The sequence below is a fragment of the Protopterus annectens genome, chromosome 7.part0 (assembly GCF_019279795.1).
Source record: "Protopterus annectens isolate FY-2018-M chromosome 7.part0, PAN1.0, whole genome shotgun sequence".
NCBI lineage: Eukaryota > Metazoa > Chordata > Ceratodontiformes > Protopteridae > Protopterus > Protopterus annectens.
Genome location: NC_056739.1, coordinates 1,165,086,809 through 1,165,111,944, shown reverse-complemented (window position 1 = coordinate 1,165,111,944; position 25,136 = coordinate 1,165,086,809). Strand labels below are relative to the sequence as shown.

The 25,136-nt window shown below is 38.6% G+C and overlaps 1 protein-coding gene across 2 annotated transcripts in view; it reads left to right on the top strand.

The window, feature by feature from the left end:
• The window catches only part of SEMA7A (semaphorin 7A (John Milton Hagen blood group)), a 550,369-nt gene that overhangs the window by 308,028 nt on the left and 217,205 nt on the right, over nucleotides 1-25,136 (top strand). For both annotated transcript variants that reach the window (XM_044077757.1, XM_044077756.1), the window contains exon 7: nucleotides 6,450-6,598. In XM_044077757.1, the coding sequence (XP_043933692.1) occupies nucleotides 6,450-6,598 (149 nt within the window). The remainder of the gene's footprint in view (nucleotides 1-6,449; nucleotides 6,599-25,136) is intronic.

Genomic DNA, 25,136 nt, shown 5'->3' with positions numbered 1-25,136 from the left:
AACAGGCCAAGATGATTTGAGATAGAAAATATGTGAGATAACAGAGATGTGAACCAGATGTCATGAGTGTGATATGATGTGCACAGGGAACTAACAAAGATGATGTAAGAGACTGAACAGCTACTAGTTAAGATATACACATTTATGCAATAATCACTGAAAAAAAAAACACTTTATAATTCCCACTAGTACCAGAAATCATAGCAGGATTAAAAAGAAGTATGATGCTAGTATTACCACAGGTACCCTGCTGACATCAAGAGTTATTCCACCAATATTATTAGTAATAGCACCAGTCGCAAAATGAGCAGGATAGAAATGGGATTGAAATCTTAGATTTCTTATGGTGTCACAGTTATGGAAAACTACTAAGGAACACATGACCATATACTGATGACCCCAATTACACAGGAGGAGCTACAACAGGTTTGATGTCAAGCTAAGGCAAAGGGTAAAACTCTAGGGAGGGTCCAATGGAGTTTTGGTATGTCCATAAGGAAAAGCTAATACTATTTGTACTTATGTTATTTTATGGCATTTTGGAGATTAGGAATATACCTCCCTCACAGAAAGAAATGGTAGACTGATTTCAGAACTAAACCACAACTATAAGTCTTTATGCCTTAAGAGAGTGGTATAGAATATTTCATAAATGATTGAAAATGTGTAGTATGGATTTGTTGGGGGAGGGGCAGACTTTTGATAATGTATTAAAAGTTGGGATATTGATGAAGACTGCAGAGAAAAGTGAGATGTTAGTATTTGCAAGTTTGGCTCCAAAAGAAGATTTTAATAGATTGAAATAGTTTTATTTAATTCATGTAATTTGGAGTTTGGATTTATTGGGACTATGTATATGGCATCAGAAGGTAGAATTAAAGTCATGCTGTAAGGAACATTATGTACAAATGGAAGCTCCGTGGCTTTTCAATAGTTATCCAAGTAATCATAGCTAAGACTGGAATAACTGATGCCATCTTCATATTAGCGCAGTCCATCCACAAATGAGACATGAACAATCTGGCATGAAGTAGAGCCAGTTAAACCCTGATGGAGGAAGGGCCCATGGCAGTCATGTGCATAGAAGTGGAAGAAATTTAATCATTTTAATCTGGTAAACGAAGTTCAAACCAGTTTCATGGCAATGGCACTTACTGAAGTGCATTTTAAGGATCGAGATGTGCACTATGTAGGATACCTGATCTAATTATCTAGCAAGCTTGCCCTCAAACAGACACAACCAATTCTGCCATGGGATAAGATGTCTGTTGAAGTGGTAAGGACCTGATTGTAGATGCCTGCCAATTCTGCAAGGTACATAACACTTCTTTCTTTTAGTTAATGAAAGAAGACAGTACTCAGAAGGTCCAGGGTGATAAAGCCAAGTCTCCCTCATTATATTATACACAGGTCTAAAAGTTTTCACATGAGGTCTCAATCTTGAACTAAATAATGGAGTGGTGAAACCAAGAAACTAGTTCTACCAGCAGATTCCTTGTCATAGGACCCACTTGGAAGACCAGATCCAAGGTGTCCTTGGCTATATGGTTTGAAATGCTAACCACATAAGAAAACCAGCTTTATTTGATAATAAAGAGGAATTCCTTTACAAAAGCCACTGATTCTTTATCAGCCCTGATATTGAAGTTTCCCAGAATAAGCCATTCAGGTGATGCCAACTGTCAGAAGAAAAGGATATCAGAAAATATTTGAAAAAAAACATCATCACACTAATAGGTAGATGGTAAATGAAACAGTACCAATAGTTTACTTCTGCACACACTGCATACTCATAGGATTTGGCACATCTGTGTTTAACCTCCTTCAACGTAATTGATGAAAGATATACAACTGCATCTCCAAATATGGTCTAAACCATTCACAGGTTCTATATCATAGAGAAGAGTAGCAGATCTAAGGCCACAAGAACAGGACCAAAATTAGTGTCCACCTTTGTCTCCTGATAAATACTTTGACTGGATAATGCATGAAGTCCAACAAGAAACCCATTTTGTTACAGGCGCATCTGACATTAAAATGGAACACCCATGCCAGTGCCACAGGAAAGCAGGTCCTGCCCTTTTCTCCCTCATTGTATCCATGGGTACTCCACACAATACCGGAGTATGTCTATCTGCCCGCCATTCTACCCTATGATGAAAGCCAGTGAGAACTATAATGGACCAAACCCCTACCACTGGAAGTCCCTGGCAAGGATGGCAGGGTCATCCAGTCTTATACTTCTTCACAATTTCCAGCTTTTAACATTTACAGATGAGAGGTATAGATACATAGGGAAGTCAGATAGAAGAAGGGCCAGAGGGTGACTCCTTTCATAGACAGTAACAGATTAAATGGTGGGAAGAAGTGCATATGAAATAATGTACAAGGGAGCAAATGCTATAGTGATAAAAAGTGAATGCCCAAGCAAAAACAATAATATGATAAAATAAGTTCTAATATTAATAATCAGAAAAGTAATAAAAAGTAAACAAATAACAAATAAAAATAAGAGGTGAAATTGCTGTAATTATAGAAAACAGGTCCATAAGTTGTGCATCTCATAACTAGGAGCAGCACATCCAGGTCTGAGGATGTTATAACTCCACTGTACTCAACCTTCAGCAGACCATTAATAGAGTACAAAGCTCCCCTTTGCATGTATATCACCAGACACCTGCAGCAGATGGAGAGACCCCAGAGGCTTCTCATCAAGAAAATATGGAGCCTCCAATCTATGACTTACATGGATAGACTGAAAATCCTGTCCTTGTACTTTTTATCTAATAGGTTGCTGAGAGGCAACTTGTGATGGGTAACCACAAATGCCTGTGCCCCTCATGGACAAGGGTAGTCAGTGTTGATCATAGACTCACTCTAAGAATGATGCCCATCTAGCAAGGACAGTTGGGGCAACTCAGGATTAACATGGCTAGGCTTGTAAGGGCTCTAGGGCCATTAGCATAATAACCTCCTATAAACCTATAAATTGTTTTCAAAATTGAGTTAAGAATGCAGTTCAGGTTGTAGCTGATGGTACCTTGGTGATGCACAAGCAATCCATTCCTAGTTTATAAAATAAAAGAGGCAATAGACAAGGAAAGATAATATAACAAAATGCTGGATCCCAACTAAGCTGTACTGGTCAACAATGGCCCAGATAGATAACCAAGTGTTCCTAAAACAGACATATAAATACAGGAGAAGAGGAACTAAGTCTATGAACACAGACTATCACTACCCATGGAAGCCAGCCCAAAACACACTACAAATGTTATAAACAAGAAAGGACAAAGTGTGTTATACAGCAACCCTTGGCAATAAAAGTCCATCAGTCACTGGGCTCCAAGGCATCTACTTAGAATAACTATCCCCCTTGATAAATCTTTGTCAACAATTGTCTTTGTCCTCGTTTTCCTTGTCTGCACTATTGTGAGACTTCTGTTTTAATTTCTTTTAATCAACTTGTTTTCTTTGCCTCCATTGTAAGCCATGTTGCCTCCATTCTGTCTCCCTTTCTTGTTCACTAATCTCAAAATTGTATTGGCTCCCTAAACTATGACCTCAGATAATCCCACAGTGCAGCCATCAGCATCGATCCTCTGACTTTTATCTCAGAAAGCCCTTCATCTTACTTTTGGGTGCCTTAGAGTACCACATCTTCATTATTGTTGAATTGGGTCTCCTCCTGTATACTATGCAGAGCCACAGTTTACACAATCACTGCCCCGAGAGGTCTACGGCTTCCTAACATCATACACATCAGAATATTTTGGTTTCCCATATAGGGTACTGCAAGTCATTGTTCCAGCTGTGCTTATTACATGATGTCCAGTACCACCTGAAGCCATGAACAACTAGGCAATGGAATATTCCAGTCATGTTTTAGCATAAACTGAGCATACTACAATACATTCTATATCCAAAGTTTGAATGCATACTTAAAAGCAAGTTGTAGACATTTAATATGCAGTCAGCTGATATAACTCAGGAAGCCTACTAATATAATTTACAAAAGCATGCATTACTTCCCTCTAGTATTACGGTGGTATATGGCATCAAGTGAAGTGAAATGATATTAAATGAATGCATTAACTGAGAGTCATTCATTATTTTATGTTTTATTTTGCCAGTCTTAATTTATTTATTATTATTTATTTATTTGCAGTTTGTTTTCCAGGATAGTCCATTGGGCTGCAAGGAGCCCGTTTTCAATGGAGTCCTATGGAGAAAAGCTCCAAAAAAAAATACAGATACATAGGGAAGAATTATAAAATCATAGTAGTACATAGTACAGCCAAGTACAAATACTTAGTGATCTATCTGGTTTGTGCATTTCAAAGGTGTTTGCTAGGGAGGGGCAGAGAGATGGGTTGTGAATGAGTTTGTGTGCTTGGATGAGTTGGGTGTAGGTGAGGAGGTTAGGTAGCTCTAGCCAACTAAGTTGGTGAAGGGAGTTACAGTGGTGGGAGAAGGATCTATGACCAGCAGCAAATTTTGATATCTTGTTATAACAGGATGAGAGTTTTGCAGTAAGGGAAGAATCAAGGCTAGTTAGGGTCGGAATGCCGTATAAAAGGGGTGGGATGAGATATGTATTGGCTAGTGTAATCCTGGTGGTGGGAGACATAAAGCGGCTATGACAGTAGAGCATACCTATTTTTTATGGGTTTTTTTGATGTTTGCTTGTATATGCTTGTCGAGTTTTAGTTGGTCGTCGATAATAACTCCTAGCAGTTTTGTGTCAGAGACTAGTTCTAGGGGGGGTATTGTTTTTGCTGGTAATTAAGAAGGATTGTTTGTCTAGGGAAGAGGTTTTAGTGGTGTTGAATAGCATAAGTTTGGTTTTGGATGCATTCAGGGCAAGATGATTGTCTAGCATCCACTGTTCAGTGGAGGAAAAGGCGGCTTGTGTTAGATTGTTGAGAGTTGTAATGAAAGGGGAGGAACAGATTATAGTGGAATCGTTTGCATATTGAATGCCTGGATTTTGGGATAGCATGGTAGAAATCATTTATGAATATATTGAATAATAGGGGGTCTAGAATGGAACCTTGGGGGACGCCTGTGGAAGTGTTGAAGAAGGGTGATGTAGCTCTTTTCCATTTAACTGCTTGTTGCCTATTTGTGAGGTAGCTTGAGAACCAGTGGATGGAGGGGGAGGACAGGTTTAGTTTAGAGAGTTTGGAAAGAAGCAGGTTGTGGGAAATGGTGTCAAAAGTCTTAGAGAGGTCAAGGAAAAGAGTAGATACTAGGTGTTAGGAGTCGCGGGTGTTATTGATTGTTTCAAGGAAGGACAGAAGGACAGTGGAGGTACTATGACATGGTCTAAAGCCATGTTGTGTGGGGGTTAGAAGCTGGTTATTGATGAGATAGGGTAAGAGTTGTTGGTGGACACACTTCTCAAGTAGTTTGGAAATAGGGGACAGGTGGAAATAGGGGATAGGATAATTCAATTTATTTATGTTTTCTTGTTAATTAGATATATTCATCTGGACAGAAACTATTTTTTGTAGAGACTGTAGGAAAAGTTCCACTAACAGCAAATAAGGACACAAAATGTTATGCAGCTCACAGCCGTGTAGCAGAGAAACTTTAGTTCATAAAAGCTATGATCCCATCATAGCAAAAAAATGGAAGTTTAATTCTAGCCATGTAGAGAAGTTTAAACAATTAATTTAGAAGGAAGGTATACTTAAAGGATCATTCAGCATTACATAAATATACAAATTACATCACCTTTGTGTTAGCTTTCCCTACTACTGTAGATAATAATTGTAAGAGAGAGCACGCTACTGCATAGTTACTGCACTCAGAATTCTCAAGTGTACAACATCAGTTTGTATCAAACACAAATCTTCATAAGAATCCTCTCCAGTATATTGAAATCTGATTGAACAAAACTGTGCATTAATAAATACCATGACACTTAGTGTTACCATATCTGTGGGAATTCTGTAACAACCTGGAAAATGTGAATTTGTTCACTTGATTTTTATGCTGAATGCTGTATTGTAAGTAGGAGGAACCTCATTTTATCTAACTCAGATTAAAGCTATATTGTGGTGTTCAAAGTTTCATTCCTGCTAGGATTAGTTGAGGATTATTTTTCCCCACAATGTTAAATGTCAGTCATAGCTGAGTATATAATCTATTTAACTGAAGGCTCATAACATCTCATTTAATATATAACACTGTAGCTACACTTTGAAGCTTTTTATGTACAATTTTTCTTGTTCAGCAGCTCAGCGTTTGTGTATAATGAAGCATTCATGTTGTCTAACTTGGAAGTAGTTAATTAGTATGAACACCGATGTACAACTTTATAAACTTCATTTGAATCATCTCTGTTGTAGGTCAGCATTGTGTCAGTTATTACTTTGCTATGCATCACTGTTAACATATTGTCTCCTGAGAAATTACAAATTTGTTTTTTCTTCTTCTACTAGAACCTACATATATAGCAGCAAGCCTGATCAAACAAGAGTCTCAGAATAATGTGGATAATGACAAAATCTACATATTTTTTAGAGAAAATAAGAAACTTGAAAGCCATGATTCTGACTGTGAGATTTCACGGGTTGCTCAAGTGTGCAAGGTAGGAAAATTAAAAAATAGTCATAACATAAACCAGTTTCACTCCTATGGTTTTGTATTCTATCCGCAACTTGTAATACTGAATAAAACTATTGGATGAAGGTCTTTTTTTGGAAAACTACACTCCTTTGTAACTGTAAAGAGCTCCTGTTAGTTATGCATTCCAAGCCAAAGCCTATTCATTGGTCTGTGAAATTCCTGTCAGCTTTTCACCCTTTTCACCTCCGTTGCAGTTGACCATCTGTGAAACATTAATTGGCTTACTTCCTATCCTGTCCTTTAGAAAAATTTGAATGCCGAGCTCTTTGCCAACATGAGAAGCATATCCATTTAGCTATGCATGCTTTGACCATAGTGTACATGTGTGTTTAAAAGAAAATGCTATGTACATATGTTTTAATCTTCAGTTTTAGATTAAATTGTTACTGGGCCCCATTAAACCCAGCAAGGGAGGGGAACTGGTAACTATATGGACACTCACAAGTTCTAACTTGGGATCCAGGAAACAAAGCTCTTCAGTGACAAAAAACGCTTGAGCTTTTTTAACAAAACCTATGAACCTATGAATATTGAATGCACCGTAATCTTTCATTAGATGAAGACTGCAGCTATTACTTAACATTACTGAAATCTAACAGTATTCCTCATATTGTTGCAGTTACTATGTCTGCTTCTTGGATTACTGAAATGTAAATATATTAGTCATCCTTAACCAACAATATAATGTAATCTAATGGTGAACTATGTTACTGTAATATGTTTTTACTAAGCACATAGGCAAACAAGTAATTACACAGTTAAATGAAAATTCTACCTCCCTCAGTAGTTACACACATATCAGAAATATTCATTCTCCTTAATATCTTATCTGAGTATAACTAATGGTCCAGGAAATGCTTCAATATCTTCCAGTGACAAAATATTGGCAAAATCTCGCTTTCAACCCCAATAAAACAAAACTTGTAATATTTACCCCCACAAAATCTATCACAATTGACAAGTCACTATTCTCCATTCATTCCCAAAACAACGCAAACATAGAAGTCGTCCCCAGTTCCAAATTACTAGGGGTCACCATTGATGACAAATTAACCTTTAACCTTCACATCCACAACAACATCAAAAAAACTCAACAAAAACTAGGTGCCCTGTGTAGGCACAACTATTTTCTTAGCCTCACCACAAAAAAAGCTCCAGCCTCATCTTTCCTGCTTCCAACTCTTTTATGTGGTGCTCCCATTCTTAATAATCTACAGTCCTACTTGAGAACAAAACTAGACTCTTGTTACAACAAAGTCGCTAAATTTGCTACAAATGCAAAATTTTCTACCCACCTCTGTTCCTGTCTGCATCAACTAAATTGGCTAGAATCCCCTTGCTCAAGGGAGCCCACAGGATTTTTTGCAGGGGGGGGCAAACCCAGAGCCCCGCCCACTCCCCCCATGCAGTCCTCCCCCCACACAGTCCCCCGCCATTCATGCAGCCATTTCAGCATCCCATTACTTGGCTATTTCTCCTCAGTTGCCATACACACTGTTCAAAACTCTATGTGCATACTGTTTTATGCTTTACTTCTACGATATTACAGATATTTAGATTTAATTTACAAATTTTATAGCACAAACACTGATAGACATTTGCTAAATGAAGTAATGCCACAATGAAAACAGTCTTGGCATTAAAACTTCTCTACCTTTGAAAGTCACGTTAACTGAAACAGCATTGAAACCCGCATTCAAAGAAAATGCATCTGGCCATTGGCAGGTTAAGTTTACCTTTGCATAAAAAATACACAATGTAATTGTAAAAAACTCAACCACAAAAAGGAGAGAAGGTCCAGTCCTTCAGTTAGTAGAAACGTCTTGAATAACAGGCAGGTTTAGCGCTTTCGTCTTGTGTACAAGACTTCGTCAGATGCCCCCATTTTACATTTCATCCTATTTATATCATGCTTAATTACCTCTACAAGGAAAGCATAAATTACTTGGACTCTACTATTTTTCAGACTAAGGAAGTTTTTAAGTCTAGAATATTCAGAAGAAATACATGGTGTAATAGTTATTTACATTACACCAGTAATCATCCCATGTTTCAGAAAAAAAGTTTGATTAAGGGACAAGCAGTGTGAATTGCTAGAATGACCTCAGATAGGAAGGCCCTTGAAGGAGAATTTAAAAACCTTAGAGGAATGTTTTTGGAGAGGGGATATCCTGTGGACATCGTCCAAGGTGTCCTTGAGGAAGTATACATAGGGTGGGGCACCAGATATAAGGCCCTTTTGGGAAAGCCTTTAGATGAATTCAATAAACATGGGAAGAATAATAAATATCAAAGAACATGTGTAATGGAATTTAATGGTTTTACAGGAGCTTTCATGAATATTATAAAGGCAAATTGGAGTATGCTTAAGGTAAACAAAGAACTACATGAGGTGGTGGGACATGAGCCTACATTTGCTTTCAGGACCGGAAAGAATTTCAAAAGTGAATTTGAACAATTGGATGTGCCCAATTCTCACATTAAAAAGGCCACTAGCTCATGTGGAAGTTGTAAGCAGTGTCCATATATTATTAACGAAAAAAGTATATGCCTACAAAATGGATTGAATAGTAAAGTATGATTCTGTAAAGGCAATTATAATACAAAAATGTTAGTGTATCTGGCCACATGTGGAGGATGCCCTGCATTTTATTTAGGGAAAATGGAGGGGGCTTTTAAGGATAGGATGTACGAACACCTCCATGATATGAAGTCCAAGAAAGAGACCAGTGCACTATACAAACACTCAGTGAATTGTACTTTTTTTAATGGTTTTAAATTTGGGATAATATATGTTGTTAAAGTAAACCTGAGGAGAGGAGATATGAAAAATATATTATTAAATAAAGAATTGAAGTGGCAACTTAGGTTAAAGTCTAACATACATCCTGGTTTAAATGAGTATATTACACCTGTATTAATGTTTAGAGCTTCACAAATTTAACAACACCACCATTATTTATACTTTATACAGTTGTAGGTGGGTTTTGGCAATGTGTAATAAAATTTTTTTTGGTCTATGGATGTTTTTTAAGTGTTTTTTTTCATCATTTCTTTAAGAGTAATTAAATTGTTAAATTGTCTTTAAATGTTAATTAGAGGTAATTAAGCATGATATAAAAAGGATGAAATGTAAAATGGGGGCATCTGATGAAGTCTTGTACACAAGACGAAAGCGTTAATCTTGCCTGTTATTAAAGAAGTTTGTACTAACTGAGGGACTGGACCTTCTCTCCTTTTTGTGGTTAAGTTTACCTTTGGGCTGTTTTCAAATCATTGGCCCCTTGCACACATTTTAGGACCATGAAAAAGTTCTTTAATACAGTCAGGAAGGTGAATCAATTCTAATATATAATTGAATTATATCCCTTGTATAATACAGCACCACTTGATAGAATGTATTTTAGTTTTGAACATTTTCCCAGTAAGCAATGAAATAAAAACATATGAACCAATAATGACAAACTGCTCAATTTCATTTCAGCCATAAAAGGCCACTCAAATATCTGTCCTTACAATCCACCAATATCAGTCAATATGCACAATTTCTGCAGAAGTAAAAGTCATCTGAATAATTCCACATTAAAGAGATCTGAAACTAATGAAGAGGTTGTTGTTAGAAAACAACTTATATTCCATTGTTTCATCTACAACTTCAGTGCCTTCTGTCCTTGAAGAATAAATTGCCTATGTTACATTAAAAAAGGTAAGCTGGTACATTGCAATAGAGAATGGGTGGCAAGCCGAAAAACAGGTTCATAGTTACTAAGCATGTCATCCAAAGGAGGACATACGCAGGTCTACAGCACCCCACCCCCTTAAAATACAAATCTGCATGCTGTGGGAGAAGAAACTATAGCCCTCTGCATCAAGATGCAACTATGCTACCTGCTGTGCTACTAAAGCTGCTGTAAAATTCTATACGACAACAGTGATGCCATTTGCTGAACAAAACAGTTGCACATTTTAAGCAGACTTAGCATGAGCAGCAGTAAACTTCTCTCCCCTTGAAGCACAATTCATTGAAAATGCACTTGAAAATAAATTCCACCTGCTAACTCTAACTATGGTGTTTCACTCTCTTACACACACACACACACACACACACACACACACACACACACACACACACACACACACACACACACACACACTTCAATATCTCAGTGCAAGAAATATGGACAAAGCGTGAAATAAATAGGGACAGATTATAAATATTTCTGTCATGAACTTAGAAAATTGCTAGAACAACAGGATTTGTGTTAGTATGCAGTTTTCTAAAGGATATGATATCTAAAACTCAAATGTCTGTCTTTATTTATAGGTTCATAGGTTCATACTAGGCTATCTGCCCAAGGGCATTTATAAGCCTAGCCCATAGTTATGTGGCTTTCGCCACCCCTTTAGTTTGAATAAAAACTATGCCTATCATTTTTCTGTGCCTCTGTCAAGCAGTGACACTGAAGTAATCCCTGGGGTATATCTGCGATCTCCCATCCATTGGTCAAGATTCCTCTTGAACAAGGCCAGCGAGGTGCTCTGCCTCACATGTACCGGGATTTTGTTCCACAGCATAGGGAGTCTCTGGGTGATGAATCTGTCCCTCCAGCACGTTCTATTTATAACCGTGTCAAGGTTTAAGTCTCCGCCCTTGTGGTTCTGAGGGATCTAGATTTTTGAGGTGAAGCATATTCATCAAATCTGGGTTTGACATGGCCTTATATGTCAGGCACAGGTCACCTCTGAGCAAGCGGTATGAGACTGAATAGAGCTGGAGTTCTTTCAGTCGGGCAGCATAAGACATATTTTTGAGACCCTTTATCCTTTTGGTGAGGAACTTTTGGGGCCTTTCAAGCTGCATCAGGTGTCTGGTCAGATACATTCGAACGGCGCTTTGTACTCAATCATAGGTCTAATGAGTGATGAGTACAGCGGGACGATGACCTCCCTTGATCTAGATGTGAATCCCTTCATGATCAGGTGGGCGATATAGAAGGTTTTCCTAACTACTTTAGCAACATGAGTGTCAAACGAAAGGCTACTGTCAACTTGGGTCCCCAGATCCCTGATGACTTTTTCTGTGCTCAGTGGATTGCCACCTATATAGTAGCTAGGGGTAACCTTGTTTTTCCCGAAGGGTATGACTATGCATTTTTTGGCGTTTAACTTCAGGCCATGGCTCTGGCACCAGTTATCCATTTCTGTGAGGCCCATCTGGAGGATATCTGTGTCAGATGTGTTTTCGACTATGGCGCCCAGTTTGCAGTCATCTGCAAACTTTGTCAGCCATAACCCTCCTGTGTTTGCTTGTACTTCAGAAAAGTAGATGCCGAACAAGAGTGGACCCAGGACTGAGCCCTGTGGGACACCACTTGTGACAGGCTTTGAGTCTGACATGGCTCCAGCAACTCTGACCCTGTAGGTTCTGTCACTTAGCCAGTTTGCAACCCATCTTGTGATGTATGGGTTTACATTCAAGCTGATGAGTTTTTCGATGATACCTGAGTGGGGTATTGTGTCGAAGGCCTTTGCCAGGTCGAGGTAGGCTGTATGGACTGCCTTTCCTCATCAATGGCCTTGGTGACTGTCTCGAAAAAGTCAACCAAGTTTAAGAGGCAGGATCTGCCTTTGACAAAGCCAAACTGGGTTGGATCCAAAGTCTGCAAGTTCCCTATGCCTTTATTTATGAGTTCCATTATGATCCTCTCCATGGCTTTGCAGATAAGGCTTGTCAAGCTAATGGGGCGGTAATTTCCAGGGTCTGTGGAGGCACCGCCCTTATGAAGTGGGACCACAGTCGCCGTCGGCCACTCCTTGGGTACGTATCCTGAGGTGAGGCTAAGATTAAACAGCTGTCCTAACTGTGGGTTTAATTCCTCGTTGAGTTCATGAAGCACACAGCCGGGGACACCATCCGGTCCCATGGATGCTGTGTTTTTTGCCTTAGTGAGGGCAGTTCTCACCTGGGCGTTGGAGATGTTTGGGGGGCTACAATCCTCTGAAATAGATATCTCTCCTATTGGGGGGGAGGGGGGGAGAAGTTTGCACTGAACCTGTCAGCCAGTATGTTAGCAATGTGTGTAGGTTCAGTAATTTTCACATCATTTTGAACTAATTCTGAGCATATCTGGGAGTTTCCTCCTAGGTTTCTAACATAGCTAAAGAAGGCCTTATGGTTGTCTTTAGAGTCCTTGGCAATTTTTCTCTCAAAATTTGCCTTGGATGATTTTATGAGAGCTCTTAGTTTTTTACTTATAATGATCAAAGGTGTCTTACCTTTCAAGGATTTTGCTCTATCTTGTAGTAGCTTCCTCCTTTTGTTGTAGAGCTTGTTTATGGCTGGGGTCCACCAGACTGGACGCTTGCCTTTGGTACAGAGAGTCTTAGTTTTGTTTGGGATTGCCTGATCCATGCAGTCCTGTAGGTGCTGGTAGAAGGCATTTGTAAGTGATTCAGCGGTTTGAGTAATGTTTACCACTGGCTCAGGGGCCTTAAAGGAGACCACACTAGTTTTTAGAAGTGTGAAATCGGCTTTTGAGAAGTTTTTCACTGTGGTCTTTTTTGTTTCAGGTGGGGGTGGGATGAGGAACTCCAGCGAGATTAGTTTATGATCTGATCTCACCAGTGAGGGGTATACTTCCGGTGTTGAACATTTTGATCCCATGTTCGTGATGATGAGATCAAGTATGTTTTCTCCTCTTGTGGGGATGGTGACTAGTTGTTCCATGGCATTTGAGTTTATGAACTCCAGGAATCTTTGGGTTAGAGTGTTCGGGCTTGAGTAGTGTTCCCAGTCTATATTAGGGTAGTTGAAGTCACCTAGTATGATGGTGTTTGGAGATACATTTATCCCCTCCGATGTTTTCAGGAAGGCCATGTGAGTTTCCTGAGTTTGAGAGGGTGGCCTGTAACATGCTACAAATTGCAGAGCAGTCTTGCCTATGGTTAATTGCACCTGGATGGTCTCCGATGCATCGTGCGTTGCCACCAACCTTGAGGTGTGGGTGTCCTTTATGAATATGGACACCCCCCCCTCCTTTCTTGGTGTTGTCCGGATTTTGGGGCCGGAACGCATGATATGAGGTGAAACCTGTTAGTGCTGGGGTGCTCTCAGGAGCCTTGAACCAGGTTTCTGCCACAGCACAGACATCGATGTTCTCCATATTGAGAAGGGCCTCGAGTGCGTGCATCTTGAGATTGAGACTTCTGGCATTGAGCAGCATTACCCTTAGTTTTTTCCTTTTGGTGTTCTAGGGTGGTAGGTTTAGAATTTGAGCCTTGCCTAAAAAGGCACTATGGGGTGGCAAGAGCCTTTGCCAATATCCGGAAGCCCAGGGTGACAGGTGCAAGCCGTCCCTTGAAGCAGCGTGGCTTGTCCAGCATGTCATCCCAGGCAGACAGACATTGGATCCCCTTTGAATGACACCAGAATTTAAGCCAATTATTAAAGCTGATCATTTTATCACTGTATTGTGGCATCATTCTAGGTGAAGGTAGGATACTGCTCAAGGTCAGGGTCATACCTGCCTGGGCTACATAATCAGAGAGCTCCTCGATGTCCCTTTTCATGTAGTCCAAGGAGGTACGTCTCAGGTCGTTGACACCAGCGTGGACAATGACTGAGTCGTACTTGTACCTGCTGTTGAGAGACCTGAGTGCTTGTGTTATGTGGCGGATTCTAGCGCCCGACAGGCAGCTTACTGTGACCTTCTCCTTACTCAGTCTGGTGAGTCAGTGTGTCTGACTATGGAATCACCAATGACAAGTGTGTCTGGCATTTTGTTTGGCCTTAAGGGCTGTGGCTGTTTGACACTCTGACTGTGTGGTCTATGTGTTGCATGTGTTGGGTCATGAGGTGGTAGTTGTTTGGGTGTCTGCTTTGGTGGCCTCTGCTGTTTTGGTAAATTTTTGATCAGAGCCTCCGAGTATGTCTTTGTGTGAGTATGTGTATGATTTGAAGTTGTGATGGTGCCATGTTTGACTGGGTATGTATTGTGTGTGGTTACCTTCTCCTCCTGTCTGGTCTTGCCAGTCCTATGTTGAGAGAGCTCAGCCTCCAGTTTGGCCGTATAGTTGCATCTCTCGCATGTATTTGTGTTTTGTGGGAGAAGGAGAGGATTGTCTGTGTACATAAGGCAATTGTAACATTGCCTCAATATTCCCAGGTTCACCAGTTGAGCTGGAGAGGACACTAGCAACTGATCCCTCGACATACTAGAAGTAGTAGATAAAGAGACTTTCAAAGGACTCCGGGAAGTGGGTTTTAGGCTGGTGGGGTACTATCTATAATAAGAGTGCTTTATCAAGGTGCAAGTACTGTAGGAGTAAGTGCTAGGCTTTACAGATAGAGAATAGTCTACTTGGGAGTCAAGTAGAGATGAACTTTTCAGTTGTAGGATATGCTGGTTAGATCAGCAGTACAGTTTAGCGTGTTTTATAGCAGGGGGCTGAAGGGAGCTAGGAATTGGCCCAAACGACCAATGGACTACTAGTTTCTGGCTGAAACGTCACCAAATCGGACAAAAGGCCGCTCAGTGCTTCCCACTCCCACTGGTAAGCAAAGAAACTTCCCTCCTTCCTAATAAGGCTATGGATCAGTAACAGGAACTAAAAACAAAGCCCAGAGATCAGCAACTCTGAAACTGGACTACTCTAGTTCAGTAAGGCGGAAAACAAGAGATTTTTTGTTTTATTACAGAGATAAGGAAAAAAACAGACAGTAAATGCTATAAATGCTGTAAATCGGCTAGCGCACTTTAGTGTGTAGCCTACAGAAACAATTTGCAACAATTAGTAACTTAAAGTGCAATAAACAGTGTAAAATGCAGAAATCACTTAAAGTGGCAGTAAAACAGGCGAAATGCAGTAGCTAGCTTAATAACAGTGGGAAAGCCACAAAAAATACTTATATCTGGTAGAAAGTCACTCTTTTAGCTCTCTGCTGCTTGGATCACTCTGCAGGCCACCACGAGGATCTGTGCTGAGTTGGTACAAGCTGGAAAACACGTGTTTAGCGTGTTTTATAGCAGGGGGCTGAAAGGAGCTAGGAATTGGCCCAAAACGACCAATAGACTACTAGTTTCTGGCTGAAACTTCACCAATTCGGACAAAAAGGCTGCTCAGTGCTTCCCACTCCCACTGGTAAGCAAAGAAACTTCCCTCCTTCCTAATAAGGCAATAGATCAGTAACAGGAACTAAAAACAAAGCCCAGGGATCAGCAACTCTGAAACTGGACTACTCTAGTTCAGTAAGGTGGGAAAACAAGAGATTTTTTTTTTTTTTTTTTTTTTTTACAGAGACAAGGAAAAAAACAGACAGTAAATGCTTTTAAGCGGCTAGTACACTTGAGTGTGTTAGCCTACAGGTAAAATTAAGCAACAAATAACTTTTTAAGAGTGCAAAACAGTTAATCAACACAAAAACAGTTTAAATAGAATGCAGAGCTGTATAAACAGGCTAAGATGCAGTCGCTAAGCAGTAAATATTCAAAAAGCCAGAAAAAAATACTTAAATCAGTTATAGCAAATACAGTTATAACAAATGCTCAGAAATATACTGTATATTTCCAATATGTTTAAGAAGGACAGTCAGAACACAAGAAGGTTCAGGCGAAAAAGAAAAAAAAGTTTTGTTTTACTTTTTGAAAAGGGAAAAAGGAGGAACAGAAGGCCTTATCAAATGTTCTCTCTGTATTAAGAAGAATGAGCTAATGACACTAGACTGGGAGGTGTGTCACAGTAGGGGCGGGCAACTGCAAAGCCACCAAGCCTAAGACAGCAAGCACTACAGATTCAAATGAAAGTTTTTAAACAGATAAGGATTTGTGAAGATTCTGAATAGACAAAGTGCTTTATATATATTAAATTATAAAAACAGTAATCTGTAAAAATAATCAAAAGATACTTATATTTTGTAGCTCAGTTGCGGTCAAACGGCAACTCCTATCCTTTTTCGGAGGAATATGGGGCAAATATCTGGAAAGCTGAGGGGTATGCTACCTTCCTCTTATACATACATACATACACACATACTCACAAAGGCCCCAAACTGGGGACATATTTAGAAAGTAGCTAGAACAGAATTTGTGTTAGAATGCATTTTCTGAAGGATATTAAGTCAGAAACTCCAATGCATGTCATTATTTAATAACTTAATTCCTTAGTTCATCTCAGTGATTTGTCAAAAACAGAATTTTTATGAGGAACAGGCCAAAAATATAAGGCAAAAATCTAGACATTTTATGAAAATCTGTACAGTTGACAGGTATGAGTCACACACATAAAAAATCATATCATATCAAATCATAGGCCCTCTTGCACACATTTTTAGGATCATGCAAAAGTACTGTGATCACCTTCCTGATTGTATTAATTATAATATGTAATAATTGAATTATATCCCTTGTATAATACAGCACCACTTGTTAGAGTGTGTTTTAAATTTATAGTTTTGAACATTTTTCCAGTAAGCAGTGAAACAAAACATATGAGCTAGTAAAGACAAACTGCCCAGTTCGGAAAATTTCAACCATAAAATGCCACTCAAACTTCTGTCATTACAATCCACCAATATCAGTCAATATGCACATTCTCTGCAGAAGTCATATGAATGATCCACATTAAAAAGATCTGAAACTAATGAAGAGATTGTTGCTATGAAACAACTTGTATGTTAATGTTTCATCTATAAATTCAGTGCCTGTTGCCCTTGAAGAATAAATGGCTTATGTTACATTAAAATAAATGGTAAGCTGGTATATTGCAATAGGGAATAGGTGACAAGCTGATAAAGAGTTTCAAAGTTACTAGGCGTCTCATCCAAAGGAGGCCATAGTAAGGATTGCAGAACCCCTACCCACCCCTTAAAATACAAATTTACATGCTGTGGGAGTTGAATCTACAACCATCTGTATCAAGATGCAAGCATGCTACCTGTTGTGCTGCTAACACTGCTTTAAAACTCTGTACCACAATAGTGATACCATTTGCTAAACAAAAGAGTTGCACATTTTAAGCAGACTTAGCATGAGCAGCAGTAAACTTCTATTCCCTTGAAGTTCACAATTCCTTGAAAATGCAGTTGAAAATAAATTCCACCTGCTAACTCTAACTAGGTCATGTTACTCTCTCTCTCTTAAACACACACACACACACACACACACACACACACACACACACACACACACACACACACACACACACACCTGTCAATCTCTTAGTACAAGTAATTGGGCAAACCTGTTATAATTTTGGGGACAAAGGCCCTAAACTATGGACACATTTAGAAAGTTGCTAGAATAAAACACTTTGCGTTAGAATGCATTTTCTGAAAGATAAGAAGTCTGAAACTGAAATGCATGTAATTTATTAACTTTAATCCTTAGCTCCTCAAAATAAAATGCAGAATTTTTTTATAAGGAATAGACCAAAAATATAAAGCAAAAATTTGGACATTCTGTGAAAATCTTCACCGTTGAGAGGTATGAGTCAGATATAAATCCCACCTCCTTAGAAAGTCGATAGAACAAATCTATTAGGTTTCTAATACCTTGACAGGAATGTGTCCCATTCCTAAGTCAAAGTACAATTAAAGTTCATGAAATCAGTACTGTTTTAATCTTTGATGTCAGCCAAAAGTGCTCTTCTCAGCACCCGCAATGTGCCCAGTAATGACTCCTGCAATTTGTATGGAGTTATAGGTATCTAAATATGACTGTCATTTATTTTTAGAAGACCTGTTGCTCCTACTACACCTGTTCTTCCTATGCAGCCAAAATCAATTTGTTACAAATGGATGCACAACTTTCAAACATGCCTCTGTCAACTTTTCCTAAGAGCAGTTTTGTTTTCTGGTTTTCTGCTTTCCTACCCAAACCAGTAGAATGCAGCCATCCTTTGGAGCTCTGTGGGTAGGTTGAGGGGAGTATGGCTACCATACCCCCATTTACAGACTCCCCTACCAGATGTACATAGAATAAACACCTCACTAGGCTGCACACTGCCCATTCACAGACTCCCTGTTACATATCCTAAATCCACAGCCCACACAGAATAAATCCCCATCACTACATGGGCACTAGCAGAAGTGACAAGGGGCTATGTGCATCCTTTAGGTGACAGTTGTTTAATTGCAATGTGCAGGTCAATCTTGTTTGTTAATGCTTTTTCCCCTTCAGGCTATTAATTCAAAATCTGGGCTATCATTTACAATAAGCTTCTTCTGTTCTATTTCTTCCATTTATCAATCAACAATCTCAGAGGTACTCCCCCCAAAATGTAGAGATGTATTCTCTGCTTGAAATTTACAAGGGTAATAGGTCTGTTTTATCGCACAATATTAACACAATCTCTACAGCCAGGTTTAAATAAAAATGTCAGATTAACAACAGAAAAAGATAGCAACCATACAACTAGCGCAAATGATTTTCGATAACAAGGAGAGACCAACATAACTGTACATTCATAATTTATATTGCAAAATCATAACTCCCCATACCATCCCTTCTGCCCCCCCCCCCCCGGTACAGCACTGTTAAACTTCGATGTTTTAGTGACAGACTCTGGGGTTTGTCTAAAAGCATTTGAAGCCAAAGGCACAGAGAAACCTCAATGCATGAGACATGAGCAAGCTGAGCAGCTACATTATGCCATCACACCTACCAAGAAGATATGAGAATCTCATACAATCAAATGTTAACACTGTAGACTGTACATAAATTAAATAAAATTCACTCATTCAACCTAGTTTGTTTATGGGCTTTACATTAAAGGAATATAAATTGTTTGTCACAAAAACAGCTAAACTGTGAACCGTTACCATATACTGGTCGCAGCCATTCCACTCAAGACCAATCAAGTTTCGACTGTCCCTGATTTTGTTTTTTTTTTCTTTTAGAAAATGAGATATGTATTGCACTGATGAACTTTTCCTCAGTATATTTTAAGTAAAGAGGGGAAATTAAACTACTCAGTTGCCTCAAATGTGCCACTTTAACATTTTGGCGCCAAGCTTGAAGTTTAGTTGACATTTCCATGTTTTCTGTGTATATAAAAAAAAAATACCAGTAGGAGCTTCTTTCTTATGACAGAACTTAAGTGCTGCACAAATGACAAATCTGTTAATCTTTTCTGAGGCAAAAGCTCTTTCTGGTTCTGGTGACAAAAACAAATCTCGTCGTTCACTCTGACTCTGCCACTGGCAATCTGGATAACTCTTGGCTATGTTAACTGTCAATGGACGGAAAGGTGGGAGATTGAGTTTGAGGAGGAATTAAGGCTTGCTCGTTATATATCATATGACCGCAACCTTCAATAGCATATCAGCATCTGCTCTGAACTCCGAATGATGCAGTTTTAACGGGGAAAAAAAAGTTGAAAATTGAAAAATGTGCGGTTTTGCCAGTACATTTTTCGATTTCAATGTGATCGTTCATCAGATAAATTAAGAAAATCCAGGGGGGGTGCAAGTGCAGCCCCTTGCACCTGCCTGTGGGCGCCCTTGCCATCGCTACCTCACTTTTCTACAATTAACTACAGCCCACAAGCTTAACTACGACCCTGACATCTGCCCTTCCCTCTCCTCCATACTGACTATGTACCACCCTACTCAACACCTAAGATCTGAAAACAAAATGTTACTATCTAAAGAGAAACCTAAGCTTTCAGCTGGCCAGGTGCTGTATTCCTTTGTTGCTAAGGCATGGAATAATCTTCCCCCTTCTCTCAGAACTATCAGCAATCCTACCTCCTTTAAAAAAATCCCTCAAACTACATCTTTCCTCTCACTGGTTATGCTCCTGTACCCCTACTCACAACTCCACCTCCTGACCTCTCTCCCTGTTGATTTCACCTCTACACATTTCTAGTACTACCACTTCCTCCCCTCTGTCTGCCTATTCACTGCCTTCCTGTCTATTTAGCCTTACTTTTACTATATCCACACTTTTCTGTCCTTACCATTCTATCTCATCCTTCCCCTACTTCGTACATATTTCTTCTGCTATGAACCTTGCAGACTTATTTAATATTGTGTTACTTGAATATATGCCTTTTATTATTTCAATTTTTTTACTTTATTTTCATTCAAGATAAATGCATTAATCATTATTAATTGTTACATGCTATGCTTTTATAGATCTTTGTATGTAATTATTGTGGATCTTTTCTCCCTGGGCCTCTGGAAAATGGGCTCATTCTAGGCCCAGTGGACTTTCCCGGTCAACAAATGCAATAAATAAATAAATAAATAAATAAAATTAAAATGAAGTTATGACATTCAGGCAATTCCCATACCCTATATATATATATATAGATAGATATATATATACATATATATATATATATATATATATATATATATATATATATATATATATATATGTATATATATATATATATATATATATGTGTGTGTGTGTGTGTGTGTATATATATATATATATATATATATATATATATATATATATATATATATATACGTGTGTGTGTGTGTATATGTATAGCTCTATATATATATATATATATATATATATATATATATATATATATATATATATATATATGGCTTCAGTAAATCAGGATTCAAATTTGATCAGTGACAACTACTGCTGAATCATCTGACTTCAAAGAAGAAAAAAGATGCATCTGATGCATACTTAGGTTTAGGTTGTTAACCAAATAAAACAGAACTGTAGTGTTTTAGGGTGGTATTCAGAACCTCACACCTTACTGTACAAACCTGTTTATAGCATTTTGTTTCAGTGTGATAGATGTATATGTGATTCAGTAATTGTTGCAGTGCTACAGCACTATGAAGTAGCTGGCAGACAGCATTAAAGTCATCTAGTGGACAATGCTGCATGCAAATGCAGTAGTCTGGGGGTGTCGCTAATATAAATTAGCCATGTACCCGCTCCCTGAGCCTTACTTCAGGATCAATGAAATAGCATGGTAGAGCAGTTCAAAAACTAGTTGTACTATTCTGGCTCCATACACTACATTGGGAGTGAACATGCTTTTTTTAAGTTTACCAATTGCCATTTGCAGCAGGAATAGGCAGTTATTGTCTCAGCATGAAAGTATTGTGAGGATCTGAGCGTTTATATACATGTCTCTGTATGTACTTTTGCAGGGGCATGAATGGGACCATTTTCATGTTTGTGAGGGTGTGTAACAGTCTAGCTGTCTGTGTGACTATATGCTTGTGTGTGTTTGTGTATGTATGTTTGTGTATGTGTGTTTGTGTGTGTGTGTGTGTGTGTGTGTGTGTGTGTGTGTGTGTGTGTGTGTGTGTGTGTGTATGTGTGTGTGTAGATGCCAGTAAAACAGCGTTGCATGACTTAATGGGGGAGGGGAAATACTGGCATAATTATCCCAGCTGAACCAGGTGTTCGATTCAGAGACATGCATCTAAAGCCTGGTGGTTAACCCTGCCGTGGTAATTCATCCAAACCACACACTTGCACGGACACTCACAGCTATGGCCAATTTTAAAGTACCCAGTCCACTTACTGCATGTCTTTGGAATGCTATGCACCACAGAATTTTTTTTTCTGAATCACACTCTTAATGTCATGCAATGTGTCTCCACTTCTTTATATTCAAGAATGTACAGTGCTCTCATGATTTCATTGTAAGACCAACAATCTTTGTCTATGTCTATTATATGTACCAACTCCTGGACTGCACAACAACAGAGAAAGAGCAAATTCCCAATCCCAGTACAATGAAATCTCCCATGGAAAGCAATCAACAGACTAAAACTCATAAAAAGAGAACATTCCCCCAGAAATTAGTAGTTTATCAGCCATTTTGGGCTAATTTCTATCTCTTTCATTCCTGCTATAAAACCAGCATTTGCAAGGGTTTTCTGCTAGTATACAGCTCAGCAAGCTCCTGCCTGGTGCCCTGCAGAGTTAAACAGCAGTAAAGAGACAAAAGAGAGACTTTGGAGTGATTATCATTTTTCTGCATTTTCTTGCTGCCTTTCGGTAATTCCGCCTAAAACACTGATTTTCTAGAGTTTCTGTGATTTAAAAAGCTTGTCTCAGCTACATATTGCACTTACTTTACTGCCTGCACTTTAACAAAGTCGTTTTTGTGTTTAAATTACCTGTTTAACTGTTCTAGGCTATACACTCAAGTGTGATAGCCATTTCTGTGCATTTAAAGTGTTTTTTTTTATTGCATATGCTTTATTTTCTGAAAAAAAAAACAAAAAAATACCCCCCAAAATAATATACTTGTTTTCCCGCCTTTCTTAGCTAGTATAGTCCAATTTTCAGGTTAGTACTGAATTCAGGGCTGTATTACAAGTTTCTGTGTTTGCCCATACCGTACTTGAATAGAAGGAAGTTTCTCTGTTCACTGTGAGAGAGGGAGCTTTGAGCAGCCTATCTGTCCCTGGAGGAGTGGTTTCAGTCCAGAAATTAATAGTTTATTGGCCATTTTGGGCTAATTTCTATCTCTTTCATTTCCATGCTATAAAACCCACATTTGCAAAGTTTTTATGCTAGTATACAGCTCAGCAAGCTCCTGCCTGGCACCCTGCAGAGTTATACAGAAGCAGAGAGACAAAAGAGAGACTTTGGAGTGATTAAGTATCATTTTTCTGCATTTTCTTGCTGCCTTTAGCTAATTCCGCATAAAACGCTGATTTTCTAGAGTTTCTGTGATTTAAAAAGCTTGTTTCAGCTACATATTGTACTTATTTTACTGCCTGCACTTTAATAAAGTCATTTTTGTGTTTACATTACCTGTTTAACTCTTGCAGGCTACACCCTGAAGTTTAATATTCATTTCTGTACATTTAAAGTGTTTTTTTATTGTATCTGCTTTATTTTCTGAAAAAAACAAAACAAAAAAATACTTGTTTTCCCACCATTCTAAGCTAGTATAGTCCAGTTTTCAGGTTAGTGCTGAATTCTGAGCTGAGTTACAAGTTTCTGTGTTTGCCCATACCCTATTTGGATAGAAGGAAGTTTTTCTGTTCACTGTGAGATAGGGTGCTTTGAGCAGCCTATCTGTCCCTGAAGGAGTGGTCTCAGCCCAGAAATTAGTATTTTATTGGTCATTTTGGGCTTTTGAGACATTTGAGGCATGTGGGAGCCCCCCCCCCCCACCTAGTTGGCTTTTATCAAATAATGTAAAACAAAACCAGACAACATAAAACCAAAATAAGTGGGGGGCTATGCCCCCCATGCCCCCCCACCCCCCATTACTATATATACGAACATCAGGATCACACTGCAGTGGGGAAAAGGACATATACCTTTGATTTGCCTTATTGTACTACTTGTCAGTGAAATGAGTTTTAGGTGAAATGAGTTTTAGGTGAAGTGATACGTACCCATATATATGTATATTTTTGGATTGACTTTGTATATGTAATTGTGTTTTTATACATAACGGTAAACTGATCAGTGATGGTTTAGGGCCTTTTATCCCTGGGTCTTGCTTGAAAAGATGCACTCTCTAGAAAGGCTAACTAGTTGATGAAAATGGAATGAATAAATGAATAATGTATTTAATCCAGGTTGTAATGCCTTCTCAGTGATACACTTACATACTTAGTAGCATGATCAGAACATTCACAGAATGGAAAACCTTTGATTACCAGACCGTTTTTCGCTATAACTAATGCCTCCCAAATCATCAGATTAATGGGGTAAATGACAACTTTAAATTCTGTGACTGCCTTTCTCTCTCTCTCTTTGCTTTACATAAATGTTAACTTTATTACAAAACAGAATTAGAACAAATGTAGCCACCATTTGGGCAAACTCATCTCAACAACTGTGAATGTTATTTAATTGCTTGAAGATAATGTAAAGCTCTTCACCTCACTTTCCCTCCCTTCTTTCTTTTTTTCATTTGGTCCTTCCATCAGAATCATCTACTATCACATAAACGTGCTTGCCAGCATTTTTCTCCAATCATCTCACTTGCCAGCTGTTTTCTACATTACCCATACTCTCTAAAACCCATCCTACTTCTAATCAACTACCTTTTCGTCACTTACTATTACATATTTCTTGAAACACTAGTTTTCATATACTGCCTTTCATTGTACATTACTCTTAAACTACTACCATCAACCCTTTCCATTAGTAATAACCTCAAAGAATTTCTACCAGGCAAGCAACCTACTATGTACCCAACAAACTCATTATAAAAGTATAACAACCTAATAACACTGTACTATTTCTGAGGACAGTATAATACCTGAAATGCATAAACTCTTTATGTTGATTTTTCTAATTATCATAACACAAGAAATAAGTAAATCAACTTTCTTCTCTGGATATTTTTACTTTGTTTCATTCACATATTTGTACTGCAACAGAAAGTTATGTAAAACAATGCAACAGCTTTCTGCCTTGTCCAGAATGTTTAGCAATTCTTATACTCATTGCAATAGCCCTGTCAAAGCCAATGCACATGAAGCTGTGTGTGTCAATAACTGAGAAGACTTTGGGCAGGATTCACAAAGGCTTGCACGG